General features: G+C 50.3%; 1 protein-coding gene across 1 annotated transcript; it reads right to left on the bottom strand.

Annotated features, from left to right (window-relative positions):
- Positions 1 to 10,753: 10,753 nt before the first annotated feature.
- FAM43A (family with sequence similarity 43 member A) lies at positions 10,754 to 13,974 on the bottom strand. Its single transcript, XM_034999856.1, has one exon. The coding sequence runs from the start codon at positions 13,022 to 13,024 to the stop codon at positions 11,711 to 11,713; it is 1,314 nt and encodes a 437-aa protein (XP_034855747.1). The 5' UTR covers positions 13,025 to 13,974; the 3' UTR covers positions 10,754 to 11,710.
- Between the last annotated feature and the right edge of the window lie 4,298 nt (positions 13,975 to 18,272).

The following is an 18,272-nucleotide window of genomic DNA, read 5'->3' as shown; positions in this document are numbered from 1 at the left end:
TGGGCCAGATAATAAATATTTTAAGCTTGCGGGCTATGCGGTCCTTGCTGCAACTACTCAACTGTGCTGTTGTAATACAAAGCCGCCACAGACAATATGTAAATGAATGAGCAAGATCATGTTCCAATAAAACTTCAGATACAAAAACAGCCAGCAGGCCCAATTTGTCCAACTCCTGCTCTAGAAAATGGCGGAGTCACAATACAGACAGAGCCTTGGCCCCTGACTGACGGTTTGACAACCAAGACTATTCATTCAGAACAGTTCATAGGTGAGAAACTCTTACTATGTTAAGCCAGTGAGTATGAGATTTGTTAAAGCAGCTAGAATTCTTTACCCATTTAATTATATCCACCATATTCTATTACTTCTGGTTGCCAAGTTCATGGTCAGGAAATAGACCAATGAGAAAGAAAACCCATATATTATTCTGGCCTTTAGAAGTACAGGGCTGGAGAGAGGTTGCAGGTAGGAGATTTTTTTTTTAAAGATTTTATTTATTTTTTGACAGAAAGAGGGACAGCAAGAAAGGGAACACAAGCAGGGGGAGTGGGAGAGGGAGAAGCAGGCTTCCCACTGAGCAGGGAGCCCGACACGGGGCTCGATCCCAAGACCCTGGGACGATGACCTGAGCCGAAGGCAGACACTTAACAACTGAGTCACCCAGGGGCCCCAGGCAGGAGATTTTCAAACACATCCTCCAACCACCTCCTCCCCCCTCCAAAAAAAACCTTCAGAAAACTATGCTCCCTCTAGAACCTAGATCAGGCAAGGTTTTATGACTCAGTTAGAGCCTTTGAGGAGACCACTTTGATGGTTGAAGAGGACGATCATCTCTTCTGTAAAGTCCTCTATGACTACCCTCCTCCCTTGGATGGATTGGGGTCTGGGCTGGCCTGTCCTCTGTGTTCCCTCAATACATTACACATAAACTGACCATACCTCTTTTGATGTTGGATAGATGTCACATGTTTTGGTCTTTTCCACTGGATTATGAGCTCCATGAGGGCAAGGACTTCTTGTGGTTTCCGTCCTTGTTTCCTTCTTGTTTCCCACCCCTATCCCCCCACCTCACACTCCCCCCACCTCACCCGCACAACCAGCACAGTGCTTGGCACACAATAGGTACATTATAAATGCACACAGTAGATACATTATAAATGTTTCTTCAGTGAGGGAGGGAACAAGAATGAGTGAATGAAGACCTATGAAGTTAAGGTCAAAACTACCTGGGTAATAGGTGGGGAAACTGTATCATTTATCATCCAAACTAGGACACTTTGAGAGTGAAGGGTGGCTCTGCTGTAATTATGTGATGATCTCAGGTGTAACTGGGACTGTCTTGAGCAAACCAGAATCAATGGCCATCCCAGCAGTAGGCTTCTTTGGATCAAGGTCTCCAGTGATATAGAGCATTCTTAAGGGAATTTGATGATATCTGTTGGGTTAAGGACCTTTTAAGATTAAAAATAAACAAAAAGGAAAACTCAGTGTACAATGGAAAGGAAAGGGTGATGTGATTTGAAGTTTTTTTTGGCAGAAATGTGGGAGGATCAACATAGCTCTCTCATTGCGCTATGAGTTTTCACTGATCATTTCACACTAATGCCAACCACAACAGCTTGAGTTTATAGTACAGCTCATATTCACCCTTGAGCACAGTCCCAGGCATACCCACAGGAACACAAACACACACACACACACACACACACACACACACCAGTTCCATCAGGACAAGAGGATCCTAAGTATTCCTCTGTGTATTCTCTCTATATAGAGTGTTTCCAATAAAAACCTAGAACCTCCACATTTCTTTTTTTTTTTTAAGATTTTATTTATTTATTTGAGAGAGTGAGTAAGAGAGAGAACATGAGTAGGGGCAGGAGGAGAGGGAGAAGCAGATTCCCCTGCTGAGCAGGGAGGCTGACGTGGGCCTCGATCCCAGGACCCTGGAATCATGACCTGAGCCAAAGGCAGACACTTAACCGACTGAGCCACCCAGGTACCCCGAAACTCTACATTTGTACAAAACAGTCTAAAGAATTATTTTAGGGAGGACTGTGTCCATTTCAGAAACATCCGAGAGGTGAATTAAATTATGATTGCAAATATTTGTGGAAAGTTTTTGGGAAAGGTGTGTGCACGCATGCATGCATGCGCCTGAGTATAGAACACTAATCATAGTAGAAATACTGACCCAGGCTGATAATCACATGCTGACAAAATGAATCCCATTACAAAGAACAAATAAAAATCCCGCCAGAGAACACAGGCAGCTGCCATGCTCTCCTGCCACACCTGATGGAAGAGATTGGGCTGGAGACAGAGCACATAGTACATGTGGATATCTAGAGCTTCAGACGGGAAGTTAGCCCATAATCTTTCCACATAAAGCATGCCATTTAGATACCCACCTACTGTTTCCTATTCTTAATAGATTACTTCTCATTTTGCCTGTTTTCCCTCCTTGGGTACTGGAATATGTTTCATGGAAAATGTTCCTGCCCATGACACATTTGCACTATGGGGGAGCCCCACTGAGGCTCACTCATCCCAACTGTGTTATTTCAATCTGAATATTTCAGTAGCAACCACTCCTTTCCTGTATTACCCTTGCAAAACACCTGCTCATCCAATTTTTAGATTTTGAACCTCAAAACAATCTGAGAGAAAGCTTAAATATTACTATCTGCATTTCACAGAAAGCACTGGCCCCCAAAGCAGACTTGCTAAAGGTCAAAGAGCTACTGTACAGGAAAACCAGGGCTGGCACCGAATCTCAAGTCCAGTTCTCTTCCAGCCATACCTTATAGCCTTGTCCACAGGAATGCTGCCTGACATCCACCCTAGCCACCCAATCCCACATCTGACAGTTAATATTGGACATTTGCTAAGACCTGGGTCAAGGAATGGAATGGCAGAGATACAGCATAAGACTATAACCTCTTTCGGGGCGCCTGGGTGGCTCAGTTGGTTAGGCGACTGCCTTCGGCTCAGGTCATGATCCTGGAGTCCCTGGATCAAGTCCCGCATCGGGCTCCCTGCTCGGCAGGGAGTCTGCTTCTCCCTCTGACCCTCCCCCCTCTCATGTGCTCTCTCTCTCTCTCTCATTCTCTCTTTCAAATTAATTAATTAATTAATTAATTAAAAAAAAAAGTTTAAAAAAAAAATAGACTATAACCTCTTTTGACTTCAGCAGTGTGAACATCTCCAAACAGGTCTGACCAGCCGTGGACTCTGGGAGCTTTCTTCTGTGGCAGCAACTGCTGTAGATATAAGAGGAAGGGCCCCCCACACCTTGGTGTGTCTACACATCAATTTTGGACAAGCATTATGTGGTTTGGTCTAAGCACAGACAGGAGCACCTAATCATCAGGTGCTCTTTTAAAGAGATGAGCTCCTCTACTGGACACCAGGCGGTGAACAGTTTTCCCTGGGCATCAGGGGCACTGGGGGCAAGTTGGCATGCAAAGGCTAAGACAAGTTTCTCTACCAAGGAGACCTTGGCGGAGGACAGACCACAGCCATAAATAAGGAAATGCTGATGGTTTTGCAGATCTGTAAGTGGTACCTGGGAATCATTTGCAAGCCCTGAACTGGAACACAGAACTGAGAGTGTGCTGATGCAGGACCCTGTGGCCCTCCCCACCCATCCTCCTTGAACTCACATGACCTTGGAAATATCACTTTCTCTTTTTCTGTATAGCAGTTCAGCTACAAGAGTGGAACCTTCAGGAATATGGCTTATGTTGTCAGAACATCTGTAATGTGCATAATTTCTTCCTGCCTCCTTCCATCATGGTGCCCAAAATACCCTTCTTATTTGGCATCTTATATCTCAAAGGCTTTGAATATTCAAGAGTCCCCTACTAAAATGTTAATTCCCTAAAAAGGCCAGTTTAGGTAAGACATGTCCATTGTAGGCTGAGGAACAATAGCTTGAGAAGACAAAATTGCAGACCTTACCGCTTGCAGAAAGGAGGGAAGCCCTGCATTTCTGGCGCATACTATGGTCCCATGGCACCAAAGAAGGGGGGCTCTCCACATTACCATTGAGAGTTTCTGAAAGAGGGCAGTATGGTGTCTTGGAAAGAGATTGGGGGAAAGTAGAAGCCTGCTACAAGCTCTGCTCCCTGTGACACCTGTCCCTTCCCTTTCCTGGGCCTCAGTCTCCTCATCTGTAAAAGGAAGGGACTGAGCTGGAGGAGTGCTAATGCTCTGTCTGGCTCTCAGGCTCTCAGGGCTAGAAAGCAGAGGAGATCTTGGAGTGAGCTGGTGACCCCTTGAGTTGATGGTTGGCTAGTCCTGGAACTGAGCAGAGGGAGAATCCCCGACAGGGAGCTTAGAAGAAATTCTCCTGGGAGATGGATCCAGAATTAGGATGGGCCCTAGAGCAGGGAGTAGCCTGCCACAGGGGGAGGTGGGAAAGCATGCCCCAGGTTATCAACTCCGTCTTATTCCCAAACTTGCTGCAAGTGGGTCCTGGTCTCCATCGTTAGGAGAACAAACACCCTTCTGTCAGGTGCCTTCATGGCCTTTGATCAGATGCCTGGGCTCTGCCAAGTTTCTCTTGATAGTGGCTGGGTTGCTTCCAAACTTAACTGATTTCAGCCCAAAAGACACAGGGAAAAGAGTATAGGACTTGGAGTCAGCAGACCTGAATTCTGGCCCCACCTTGCTGAGTGATCAATTTTAGGCAAGTCCTTTTATGGTCCCTTACCTGGCCTTAACCTGGTCCTTAGATTCAATGTGGGTCCCCATTTCAGGACCCACTGTAGCCTCCAAGCTTTGAGGTAGTGAAAGGGCTGCCTAACAAGCAAGTCCTGCTCTGGCTTGGTCAAGAACACCTCCACATTAAACTCCGGTGGGGGGATCCATGCCACAGGGGGTCCCAAAGATAAGCCCTGGTCCCCAGAGCCCTGGGTCAGAGGTTTCTTCTATTCTGTCCCACTAGGGGAGGGAGGAAGGCAGAAACACACTTGAACTTAACCTTTGCTCCTTCTTCAATTTGGAACATTAATGCTAAAATCTTGCTATTATATAATCCAACACATCCATTTTACTCATGAGGATCCTGAGGCCAGAGCGGGGGGATAAGTGACTTGATTAGGTTAATGCAGAGGGAGGGGGAAGTGCCTTGATTAGGTTAATGCAGAGGGATTCCAGGTCACTTCAAGGCCTGCATCCAAGGCCCTTCCTGAAGGCTTTCTGCCACACCACATTATTTGAGCTTTCATTTGACTCAAATTAGAGGGACTGGGGCCATAACCTTGGAACAGAGATGAGCAGGAACGAGACTCCCAACTCCATCCAGAGCCATTTCCAAATAAACCATCTTTCTCCAAACCAAAATCAACCCTCCCTAGGAAGGTCAGGGAAGTTCCAAGGAAACTCTTGGGAATTGAATCTACTCATGTAGAGACGAGGAGTCAGCTGAACCCCAATCTTCCCTCCTTCCAAAACATATGTCCTCAAAACCTTGAGGAGCGCCTGGGTGGCTCAGTCAGTTAAGCATCTGACTCTTGATTTCAGCTCAGGTCATGATCTCAGGGTCATGATCTCAGGGCCATGAGACTGAGCCCTGCCTCAGGTTCCTTGCTGGGCCTGGAACCTGCTTAAGATTCTCTCTTTCCCTCTCCCTCTGCCTCTCCCTCCCACCTCGAGCTCTCTCTCTCTCTTAAAACAAAAAAAGAACAACAACAACAAAAAAAAACACAAAAAAATACCTTGACTCCTCCATCCAGGTAATGCCCTTGAGCTTTATCAGACCTATTCTCCTAACCTGAAGTAGAATCACTCCTTTACTCCTCCCCTAGTGTTTCCTGAGTACCAACTAGGTTCAAGGCTCTGTGTTAAGTTTGGTGAATCAGAGATGCCTGAGGTCCTTGGAGTATTCAGCCAACCAGGAATGATACGGATGATTAATAATCATGATGCAATGGGAAGAGCTCCCCCACCCTCAAACTAGACCTGCTCTTCTAGGGTGAGATCTTGCCAGACCAGATCTCAGGGGAGAAGCAAGAGGAGGCCAGGTTTCTCTGGGGGCCGCCACCCCACCACCAGGAGCATTCTTGCCAGGAAGACATCACCTGCCCTTTCTACCTCCAGCAGCAGGCAGCTAGTAGATATTCATTCCCACTTGGTGGCAGGAGTGGCATGCTTAGGAATGGCATGACAAGTATTTATCATCAAGCATCTACCATGCATGAAATGTAGAGGTACCAAAGAAAGGGGGATCAAAAAAAAATTCAACTGCCAGTTTCTGCCATCCCAAAGCTAAAAATCTGGTTATAAGCCATAAGAATGGGAGGAATGTGAAAAGAGCATGGGTTTCAGAGTTCAGACCCTTGGGTCTTGGTCCCTCCTGTGTAACCTTGGGCATGACATCACCCCTCTGTGGTTCAGTTTGTTCATCTGTAAATGGGGGACAGGGCCATAGCATGCCCAGGGATTGCAGGATTGGTGCTGACTGATGAGTGTGTGTTTGATTTGTTTGTCCCTTCAAGTTTGGGCTTTCTTTTCTTCTAGGTTTGATTTAAGGTCTGAGTTAGGCTTGTGGGAAGGAGGAGAAATAAAGAGAGGATCAGGTGGGAAGCTGGGCAATCAGAGAGGCCAGAGGGAAATGATGCCTTTCAGGAGGAAATGGGATGGGACCGAGATGAAGAGGGCATGCAGAAGAGGAGGCTGTCAGAAGGGCCACCCTCTGTGGGGGTTAGAAACACGGACTCTTCCTGGTGCCACTGAACAGACCTAGAGAGGGGAGGGAATGGGTGCTAAGTTCTAAGGCCACCTAGCCATTCAAGCCACCAACATGATGGTTATTCAGAGCTGCTCAAAGTGGGTCACCTCCTAGCAGGTCATAGGGGGCTGGCCCCCAGCAGCCGGTGGCCTCGGATGAGCCAGCAGGAGCAGGAAAGGCCCCAGCTGACAATAAAGCCAGATTTAGATGTGGCCATGTGCAGGAAAACCTGGTGCCCGGGGTCCAGAGTGCCCTGACCCCACGGCCTCCTGGCCCTCCAGGGAGCCCGGAGTCGTTTCCCACGTGTCAGACGTGGCTCCCAGGTGCCCGGGGTGTACACACTTCTCACTCTGTCGTGCATCACTTGCCAGCAGATGCGAGGACCACTGATGCGTACCACTTGGAGGAAAGGGTTCTGCTTATTATATTATTAAATCCTGCTAGAAATGAGGGCAACTTGCTCCTAATAGAACTTTTATGTTTCTCGTGATCCTTGGTGGACTCCCATGAGGTTTTTCCATCTCCAGTGTGGTGCCAGGGGTGGGTCCTACCAGCCGGTTCTCTCTCCTTTCAAGAGCAGGGCCCTTAAAAGCAGCTCTGTCGGGCGCCTGGGTGGCTCAGTTGGTTAAGCGACTGCCTTCGGCTCAGGTCATGATCCTGGAGTCCCGGGATCGAGTCCTGCATCGGGCTCCCTGCTTGGCAGGGAGTCTGCTTCTCCCCCTGACCCTCCTCCTTCTCATGCTCTCTGTCTCTCATTCTCTCTGTCTCAAATAAATAAATAAAATCTTAAAAAAAAAAAAAAAAGCAGCTCTGTCTCTGGGAGGGAATTGTGCTTTCTCAGTCTAACAGAAGCTTTCTAATTTGTCTAAAATCTGTTCTGCTGACTCTGGGGGCAGTGAGTGGGAGGTTTGCTTTAGGGAGGAGCATGCAAGTGCGTGGAGCGGGTGTTCTCTGCAACTGTTAAGTGTTGAGAATGTCTGTAATACTACTGTTTATTTTATACTGTCCTACCTTTCCCTCGCTCCCCATCAACACACACCACAAATGGTACAAGCGAACGTGGGAGGATGTTTTTGCGGTTGATGAAACGCCCCCTCCGTGGACTCGCGCTGCCACTGGCAAGACCTCTCTTGCCGCCGGAAGTCACTTCATTTTTCACGCAGTCAATGGTGCATTGTTGGACCCAGAGTATTACTTAGGCTGGGGAAGAATGTGGAAAGTGTCTCACTGCATTTAAAGTACCATCAGGTTACGCAAAGGAGAAACATGAACCTCACCTCGCAAGAAGGAAAAACTAGACGTGATGAGTAAACCAGACCTCAGGTGCTCCCTGGAAGGTGTGTTTCATCTAAGTACTTAGTTTTGCTTTGGGCACACCACTCTTATCCCTCCGAATGTCAGGAGCAAATTAGTGTTCAGTATTTGTTTTTTTCTCATTCAAACTTCTCTTTTTACACTAGTGATATCATCCCTGGAAGACTGAGATGTAAGAAGAGGTGAATCATGTATCACCTTCGCATCTCTTCTAGAATTACATCAGCCGGAGGGCTATGGGGTGCAGTGGGGATAAAAGCCAAAAAGTAGAGGGGAGGAAGGAGGAAAGGGGAGGGCACCAGGAGTGAGGGAGGGAACTGGTTCTTTTGCAGTCTGCTTATTTTCTTCTTCCTCCCTCCTCAACCCCTAAGCCCCCCTTCCCTATTTATAAATCAGATAACTGGAAAAATCAGACTTTAAAGAGACAGTTGCCTTACATTTATTGATGGTGTTGGTTTAAATGTCATTTGTCTGAACTTTCTGACCAATCATCACACCCCCATCAGTCACAGAGAAAAGCCAACTTTGGCATTGTCACTAGACCATTAACTGGTTAAGAATGAAGACACATAGGGGCAACTAGGTGGTTCAGTCGGTTAAGTGCCCAGCTCTTGATTTCAGCTCACATCATGATCTCAGGGCCGTGAGATCGAGTCCTGCATCAGGCTCCGCACTCAGTGGGGAGTCTGCTTGAGATTCTCTCTCCCTCTCCGTCTGCCCCTCCCCCCCACACACACACACTCTCTCTCTCTCTCAAATAAACCTTTAAAAAAAAAAAAAGAATGAAGACACAGGGACCCTGCCCCACCACCAAGTATTAACCATGTAATTTTCACCCTCTTCAATGCTCTTATCAGGGGCGCCTGGGTGGCTCAGTCATTAAGCGTCTGCCTTCAGCTTGGGTCATGATCCCAGGGTCCTGGGATGGAGCCCCGCATCGGGCTCCCTGCTCGGCGGGAAGCCTGCTTCTCCCTCTCCCACTCCTCCTGCTTGTGTTCCCTCTCTCGCTGTGTCTCTCTCTGTCAAATAAATAAATAAAATCCTTAAAAAAATAATAATGTTCTTATCAGTTTCAAAGAGCAGAGGAACTTGGCAATGTGTGAAAATAATTTCAAGTGTGAAATCCAGTCACGTAAGATAGTGATGGGCCACACAGCCGGCTGCCAGTCCAGTGAGAGCTCTATGGAAGGCATGTAGTGTGAGTATCTGGGGAGGGGAGGATCTGACTCTCCTGACCTCTCTCTACCTAGGGGTTTTAAATTTCATGCAATGATGTGTATCTGAGGTATTTGGAGAGAGGGGTAGGGACTCTCAACCAAACCAAAACAGATATATATAACAGATTCAAAGGCCTGGACCTTGTGCTAATGCCCTTAAGAAGCGATCCTGAGGGGCGCTTGGGTGGCTCAGTCATTAAGCGTCTGCCTTCGGCTCAGGTCATGATCTCAGGGTCCTGGGATCGAGCCCCACATCGGGCTCCCTGCTCGGCGGGAAGCCTGCTTCTCCTTCTCCCACTCCCCCTGCTTGTGTTCCCTCTCTCGCTGTGTCTCTCTCTGGCAAATAAATAAATAAAATCTTAAAAAAAAAAGTGGTTCTGAGTATTTTTTAGTTATTTCCCATCCACCCTTTGCTTTTTGTTTCTAAAGCTAATCTTATGCCCAAACCACTCCTGTTGATTAGGAAAAAAATCTTTCACCCTCCCTCTATGGTTCCAACAAATTCCAGACTCCTCAGGATCTGTGGGTCTAGCTGCCCAAAACATAATTATGATGAAAACAAAGCAGAGTGGCCTCAGGACAGCAGGGAAGGCCAGAAGTGGGATCATTTCTGCAACACAGGAAATGGAGCCCAAAGGGGCAAAGGGAAAAAAATAATTTGAGGAAGGCACAGTTTTGGCAACATCTCATTACAACTTCCAGCTGATCGGGTGTAGCCAAACCAGAGACATCTGTTTGGAGTTTACAACAGAAACAAGCTCACAGAAAGCCTGAAAACCCTGAGACAAACACACACACACACACACACACACACACACAGACCAAGCTCTAACAATTCTCATCTGCCTTGACCTCCAAACCATTCCCCCACTGGGTCACTCTGGGTTGTAGAAGGGAAGGAAATAGGTTCTTCCGCTGGCCTCCCCACCCGCCCCACCTGCGCCATGACTCATTCAGGCCATGATCAGAACTTACCAACCTTCCTCTCTCCTTGATTTTCCTCCAGGAAAAACAGAGATGGCCCCACTACTCACAGAGCCCCAGGTACACTTTCTTTAGGTCTCTGGTTGATCTTTAAAGCCCCTTGAGCTGTTTGTGAGGGAAAAGGTGAACCCCACAGAAGAAGGTGGTAAAACCCCAGAAGACCTTGAAAGTCATTCCTCCCTAAATCACCTCACAAGTCTGGGAGTGAGGAACAAACCTCAGCCTGTATCTCCAAGAATTAACTCTGAGAGACCAGAAAAAGTCCACACCCCCACAGTTTACTGCAGGAAGAATATGGGAGGATACACTCAAAGAGAAGCTGAGCGCTGGCCCCAGCCATGGCAACAAAAGCCCCGGACTATGCAGAGCGGGTTCTCCTGGAATCACCTGCGAGCACTGCAAAGGCCGAACCCTGTCCTACCGCACCCTCACACCGATGGCCAGGCCCTCTTCCAGCCCCATGGCCCCCAGCATTTTCAGCAGCACTTCCAGACGCTCACCTGTTCCGTGAATTGTCCTCTTTATTCTCTCCCCACTGGCGTACAAACAGAACCAGAGCAGTGCTACTCTTAGAAAATAACAAAATGTTTTATACACATTTCTGTATGTACAACTGAACAACATTTTACATGTCCCTTTTGCACAGCAAAAGATAAAAACATTTAACTCCGAGAACACAGTTATGTACAAAAAAAAATGTCAAAAATACTTCACAACAGTGCAAATACGTTACACAGTATCATGGAGGGAGATCGTTTGAGCAGGAGGGAGGTGTGTGTGTTTTTAAAGGAAAACTCCTTTTTTAAAGATACTAGATGTCTTTAACTGTAAACAAAATGCAACTTTTTTTCATTTCCCCACCACCACCACCACCCCCAAACAGTTATTTGAGGAATTTGGCAGAATTTCAAGGGTCTGAGTCTGAGGTAAACAACCCAAGCTCTCGCACCAAAAAGACTGGGGGCAAGGAGGTGGCATTTCAGCCTCGAACGTTGTGAGAGCAGGAAAAAAAAAATGTTTTTTAATGACAAGTCAGTGACAGCGCTAGGCGGCTCCCTGTTATTGGGTCTGTCAGGGGAGGAAATTAACCCCTCCTCCTCAGGCCCCAGCTGCCCCACAAACAGGAAACTGGCCGCCAGACAGGCATCCCTGGCCGGTAGGACTTGGCTAACCAGCGGGCCCTTCCCTCACCACCCCCACCCCCGGCCCCCAGGGCCCTGCCTCTCTCTCCCTCCGTGCACTTTGCCCCCTCGCACATCTCCACGCGCAACCTGAGCCCCGCTTCTAACAGAGCCAAATGTGCTGCAGGAGAGGGCCAGGGTAACTCTGGGCCTCAAGTGTCCCGTTTCCCCTTTCCTGGGGGCGGGCGGGGAAGGCAGGAGAAGGGGGTTGTCCAAAAGACGGGTGGGGAGTCACGGCGGGGCGCCAGGGGCGCGCGCAGGGGGCTGCTGAGGTCTCAACCCGAGTGGGGCTCCTCTGGGTTGGCGCCGTCAGTAGGGCCCGACCGGTCCCCGGCGGTGGCAGAGGTGGCGTCCGGGCCCCCGCCTTCGATGGAGCTCTCGCTGCCGGTGCTCTCGCCGGACAGCAGGCGCGTCACCCGCAGGTCGGCCTGCAGGCTGCGCACGTCGTTGCCGAAGCTGAGCTCTCCCAGGTCGTTAATAAGCTGGGACAGCTCGGCCTTCATGTCGGAGGCGCTGCCCAGCAGCAGAGGCGACGGCCCAGCCCCAGGGCCCAGGGAGACCCCGCCGCCCCCTAGCGCCTCCTCGCGGCCACTCTCCAGCGTGTCCAGCAAGTCCCCGCATTCCAAGTGCATAGCCACCACCAGCGCCCGCTGCGCCTTGGCCTCTTCCACTGCCGGGTGTCCGTCCTCAGCACCGTCCTCGTCCTCCTCCTCCTCCTCCTCGTCCTCCTCCTCCTCCTCCTCCTCCTCCTCCAGGCAGCCCTCCGTGTGCTCCTCTTCCTCTTCCTCCTGCAGCTCCTGCTCCTGCTGTTCGCCGAGCAAGTCCTCGGTGATGGAGCCCAGCTTGGGCGCGCTGCGGCTGCGTTCCACCGGTGGCTTGTAGCAGCAGGGTCCGTGCAGGAGCAGCTTGCGCAGCGGCACTAGCGGGATGGTGTGCGCGCCCACCAGCTCCTGCTGCTGGTGACGCGCATCGTCCCTCCGCTTGAGCCGTTTAAATTCCGCCAGTGCGTTGGCCGACGTCTGGTACAACAGCAGGGCCATGGCCTGCGCTTTCTCGGGTTTGGACACCAGCACCGCGTGGCAGCGCAGCATTACCGCCTTGTGCTTGAGCTCGTGCCGGTATACCCAGGCGAAGACCTTGGGCAGCCGCGCGTCTGCCACGCAATAGGTAACGCGGTGCAGCAGGTAGAGGTGGCCCGGGCGGCGCAGCGCGCGCTCCTCGGCGTGCACCATGCGGATACCCTGCGCACTCACAGTCAGCTTCATCTTGGTGCCCTGACGACCCGCCTCGCTCTTGCTCCAGATCTTGCCCACCGCTAGGTCAGTGCAGCCGTCGCCGCGCGCCTGGATGGTGGTGGCATTGCCCAAGTAGAGCACGGTGTAAGTGGGGTCCTCGCTGGTGATGTGCAGCTTCTTGCGCTTGGAGCGGAACATGCTGCCCACCCGGCTGAGCGCGCCTTCGGGGCACGCCCGCGCCAGCGAGCTGAGCGCCGAGTAGTGCAGGCTCACCGCGTAGCCCTTGGGCTTGGACGCCTGCCGTGGCGGCGCCTCGGCCAGCAGCTCGAACTTGTGCTTCTTCCACGGCAGCATCTCCGGAGGGCGCCCCCGCGCAGCTGGGCGGCGGCGGCGGAGCGCGGGGTACAAGACCCGCTGAGCCACCCGCCCCGGCCGGGCTCGGCCCGGGCAAGGCAGAAAAATAAAACTCTGCTGGGAGTGGCCCAGTGGTAGAGAGGGGGTTAGGGAGTATCGTGCTCAGGGACCCCGCCGAAGGGGGTACGGGTACAAATTTTAAAAGAGACGAAAATATTCAGCTGCGAGGGGGCGGAGGGAGGAGGAAAGCGCGCACAGATTTACCCCAGCCAGGACAAGGACGAGGGCAAAGAGTCTTAGGCAAACAAAATGAGAGAAAGACGAAATCAGAGTGGAACGTTAAAAAGAGATGCGCGCGCGCAAACAGAGGGTGCCCCAGCCAAAGCAGCCGGGACGGGGCGAGAATATGCAGGAACTCCTCGGTGAACCTGGAAAGGCCCACCGCCCTCGCTCTCTCTCACACACACACACACACACAAACACACACTCCCCAGGACTGGGACCAGAAACCGCGGAAACTCGATAGCGAGTGTGCCCAGCGGCCAGTACTCCCCGCCCGCAAGGGGTGTTGGAGCCCGAGAGCCCCTCGGCTGGGCTGGTCCCAGAATGCGCGGCTTGCCGGGAGTGCAGTCAGATGCTGCCCCGGCTGGCCGCGGCGGGCCCGGCGCAGCACTCCGCCTGTGGCTCACTGCATCTTCGCCCCGGCCCGACGCGGGGACTCAGGCTCGGCGGGCTCACTGTCCCGGCTGGCTCGGCCGGGGCAGCGCGGGGCGCCGAGGGTGGGGCGCGCGCATGGTTGGCTCCGGGACGGTCGCTACCTCATTTCTTCCCTCCGGGGGTGTCCGACTCCGCTCCCGAGGTCCCCGAGGTCTGCTGCGGGCCCTGGCGGCGCGCCCGTCCCGTGCTGCGAGCGGTAACTGGCTCGCCAGCCTCACATCCTTGCGGTCCGGGAGCAAGATCTCGGGTAAATATAGGCCGGCGCGAACCATTCGCTGCTCAGGGACAGGGGAGGAGCCGAGAAGAGGATGCGTTTCGGGCTCGGACGCCCGGCGGGTCCCTGGTCTCTTAAAGGGACCTAGTTGCAGCCATTTGTCGAGGGAAAGGGGAAACTAGTCCAATCCCGCAATTACATCTCAAATTTACCAGCATCTCATTTATCTACAGGTATCGCCAAGACCCGGGGTTACCCCTTGGGAAAAGCAACTTGAATTCTGACACTCCACCCTCGGGCTGAATTGCAACTCACTAAATAAATGTACGTCTACATCGGAACTTCTGGGGAAGTGGTAGAACGTGGGATTTAGACTAATTTACTGTGTAAAAAGGTTGGGGAAATAGTGGTTCTTTCCATGTGTGACAGATCTCTGAGAATGACTGGGTGCTGCTTAATTTTTTTTTTCACAGTTTTTTTTTTTTTTTTTTTCATTAAAGGTAATAGAAGCAAGGAAAACAGCGAGACTTCTCTTTTAGGATCTGGGAGCCCTTTCTCCACAGACAAGCAGATAGTGAGAAGTGAGATGAACATAATGCGGTGATTGGAGTGAACAATATGGTATATAGCCCATAAATAAAGTGCTTCCTGCGCCTAATCCCTAGCAGTAGCCCCTCTTGCTCCCAGGCCTCAGAGAAGAGTTTTCTGAGACCCATACAATTTCTAAGTAACGCTTATATGTGGTTAGAACTCATTTTATTTTGGCAGGTCAGTCATTCAGTTTTATTACATCACTGACACATTTTGGATAAGAATTCCTAGTAAAAATCCAAATGACCTTTTTTTATTTCACTGTCTAATAATGCTCAGCCACCGTCCACTAGGAATGACAATCACATTATTATGCTTTTCTCCTATGCTGACTGACTGAACAGTGTAGCTTCAGTCATCTGACCAGCTTGACCCTTGGCTGATAACTCATTTCTGGACCCTCAAAACAACCTGCTTGCCTCTATGGTCTGCTCAGTCAAAGCAAAAAAAAAACTTCAAGCTGGAATGTGTGATAAATGTCCAGATGATCCTGCATCAAACTCCCAAGTTCGTCCTGGAGGAGGAGAGTGGACCCCTTTACTCCACAGGCCCCATCCACTGGGGATCTTGGGTATCTATGGCTTCCATGCCAAAACCACTGATTTCAGAACCACCACTGTAGCCCCTCCTGGAAATTCTCTGGAGAACTACCTTTGCTAACTTTTAACCTTTCTCTGAAATTTAAATAACCTTTTCTGAATTCTAACCCAATTTTCTCAGACTCATTGGTGCTGAGTTTCAATGTAACTTTTCTGAGTACTTTTTGGTGCCAGGCCCTGAGCCAGGAGCAGACCCAGTTCCTATCTCCAAGGAGCTCCCAGTCCAATGAAGGATGTAAATTGCACCCAGCTCTGGGCTTCCACTGAAACTGGGAGAGCACCCTGTGTCCCCCAGTGCCTGGTACACAAATAGACACCACTTGATTGTTGAATTAATGAATGAGACATGCGTGTGAACGGGAAGACAGAGCTACGTGCCCTGAGAAAGACCCAAAGTACTATGAGAAGCTGGAAGAAGAGAAGGTTCGTTTTGAGTAGGAAAATCAGAAAAGGCTCCACAGAAGGTGATGTTTGAAGAATGAGCAGGCTTTCTCCAAGCAGGGAAGAACTAAAGGGCTTTCAGGACATAGAGGACAGCAGAATTATAGGACACGAAAATGCATGCACACGTGCAGATTGGGATGGAGTTTAATGATTATAACAATGAGAGTAGAAAGTTTCCCGATGGTGCTTTTTGGGCCCCCCTAGTATCTGAGAGAAGAAATGGCCTTTTTACGGCTGACTCTTGCCCCAGGGTTTCATTAGACCAGAGCTGTGATGCCTTACCCCCCAGCTGCACTAATGGGCTAAAGGAGGGATATCAGGCCTTGTGCTGGAATGAACTAGTCAGGACTATAATAAGCCACTTAAGCCAAAGTGAACTCCTCTTCTGCTCAACTTTCTGGAAAATCTTGTGGTGGCAATCAGGTAGACTGTATTGCTCCAAACCGAAAAGTCTGGTAAAAAAACATACCAGATTAACCTGTGTTAAGTGACCATTAGCTGGTCCATAATCTCGAAGTCTAAACTCTACGATAGTAGATGTCATGTTCAAGCAGGTACCATTTCCAGGTTGCTTGGAGGTCCAAGGCTCAGAAGGGTTTGGGGAAGACGAGGAAGGACCAGTGGTGGGAGCCAAGGCTGGTCTCAGCTTCTGCAAGGGCACTGCCTCGGGCATCACACGGTAGCAGGGAGAGCCGTAGACCACAATGGCAGGGAGGATTCCACTGGCAGGCCCAGCTTCTCCGAGGCAGCGAGGGCATCAGTTCTGGGTGCGGAGGCCCATAGAGCTGCTCCTGTGGAATGGTCTCCGCCACGCCTGGACTACCTTCTCCATAATTTGTTTTCAACCTCGGGAGGACAGAAAGGCTCTAGGCAAATGTGAGCACTCTGACGTGTGAGTCAGTATCTGCGCTGGTGCTCACAGACCCAGGAGGAGGAGGACCAGGCTGTCTCTTGCCAGCCTGGACCTGGGGCCTGGAGCTGGGCCTGGGCCTGGGCTGGCCTCTGGGGCCGGCCTCACCTCGTCACAGCTGAGGCTGAGTTTCTTCAGCCGGGAAAACTGGTGGCACCATTTATGAGCCCACACCACGGACCTGAGACACAGGGCAGTTCCAGAACAACATGAGCCAAGGCAGTTGGGGACCAGGTCAGAAACTGCATCAGACCGTAGGCTTTTTCGTGTGATGCTGCCCCATCTACTGGTGGCATGCAGAAGTGCCATTCGGTGGGCTGGTTTCCCAGAACAGCATAAGGCAGTGGTTGAATCCACACACAGCCAGGACACAGCGGGCAAGAAACCCGGCCTCTGACTTCACATCTGAGAGTCAGCCTCTGAGCTCACAGAAAGCGTCCAGGCCGGCTTTCCCCCACCTTATTTCTTGCATCATGATCCTCCCTCTCGGGCCTCCTCCCCCAACACTCCACGGAATGCATGTTAGCTTCAGAGACAACCAATGACTAATCTGGGATCCTCAAAGTCATTCGATAAACATTTGCTGTGAGTCTATGGTGGATGTGATGTAGTTGCTGGGGATACGATATTAAAGCAGACAGACAGGTCTTTGCCCTCATGGGATTTATATCCTACAGGGAGGCAGAGAATAAGCAAACAAATAATAAAATCTCAAATAGTGGTAAGTCTCAACACACACAAAAAAGCAGGGCTAAGAGCAGAAGGTGGGTGGTCAGGGAAGGTGTCTCTGAGCAGAGATCTCAAGGAGGTGGAGTCAGGCATGCAGGAACATTCTAGCCTGTGCTGACCAGTAAGGAAGTCACAAGCCACGTGTCACTGTTGAGCACTTGAAATCTAGTTGGTCCAAACCAAGGTGTGATGCAGGTGTGAAATACACACTGGATTTCCAGGACTTTGAAAAAGAAGAATGAAAATATCTCAATCGGGGCGCCTGGGTGGCTCAGTTGGTTAAGCAACTGCCTTCGGCTCAGGTCATGATCCTGGAGTCCCTGGATCGAGTCCTGCATCGGGCTCCCTGCTCGGCAGGGAGTCTGCTTCTCCCTCTGACCCTCCTCCTCCTCTCATGCTCTCTGTCTCTCATTCTCTCTCTCTCTCAAATAAATAAATAAAATCTTTTAAAAAAAAAAAAGAAAATATCTCAATCATCTTATAATAATTATATATGGAATGATAATATTTTGGCTATGTTGAGTTAAGTAGACTATATTATTAAAATTAATTTGGCCACATTTCTTAAATGTGGGTACTAGAACACTCACAACTATAGGTCTGGATAGCACTGTGCGAGGCTAACATGCAGGCCTGAAGGTGGGAATGAGCTCAGGGGGTTCAAGGACTCTCCAGCTTAAAAAATCCTACTGTGGGGCGCCTGGGTGGCTCAGTTGGTTGGGCGACTGCCTTCGGCTCAGGTCATGATCCTGGAGTCCCGGGATCGAGTCCCACATCGGGCTCCCTGCTCAGCAGGGAGTCTGCTTCTCCTTCTGACCCTCCTTTCTCTCATGCTCTCTGTCTCTCATTCTCTCTCTCTCAAATAAATAAAAAGAAAAAAAATCCTACTGTGTGATGACAGCCTCTGGCTCTTTAGCCCTCCTCATTTCTAACTCCTATTATATCAACTCTTTCACCTCCTCAAGACCTCCAGGATTGACATCAACATCCGTCACAGAGTGAACTCACCCACTGGCTGCAGCAGGAGCCCCTGGGCCAATTTCT

The sequence above is a fragment of the Mirounga leonina genome, unplaced genomic scaffold (genome assembly GCF_011800145.1).
Source record: "Mirounga leonina isolate KUSES-001 unplaced genomic scaffold, KU_Mleo_1.0 Mir_115, whole genome shotgun sequence".
Taxonomy (NCBI): Eukaryota; Metazoa; Chordata; class Mammalia; order Carnivora; family Phocidae; genus Mirounga; species Mirounga leonina.
This window is presented reverse-complemented; position numbering and strand designations above follow the sequence as displayed.

Bases quoted from the DNA above. Each gene is read 5' to 3' on its own strand.
- FAM43A (XM_034999856.1), bottom strand. From the start codon at position 13,024: ATGCTGCCGTGGAAGAAGCACAAGTTCGAGCTGCTGGCCGAGGCGCCG.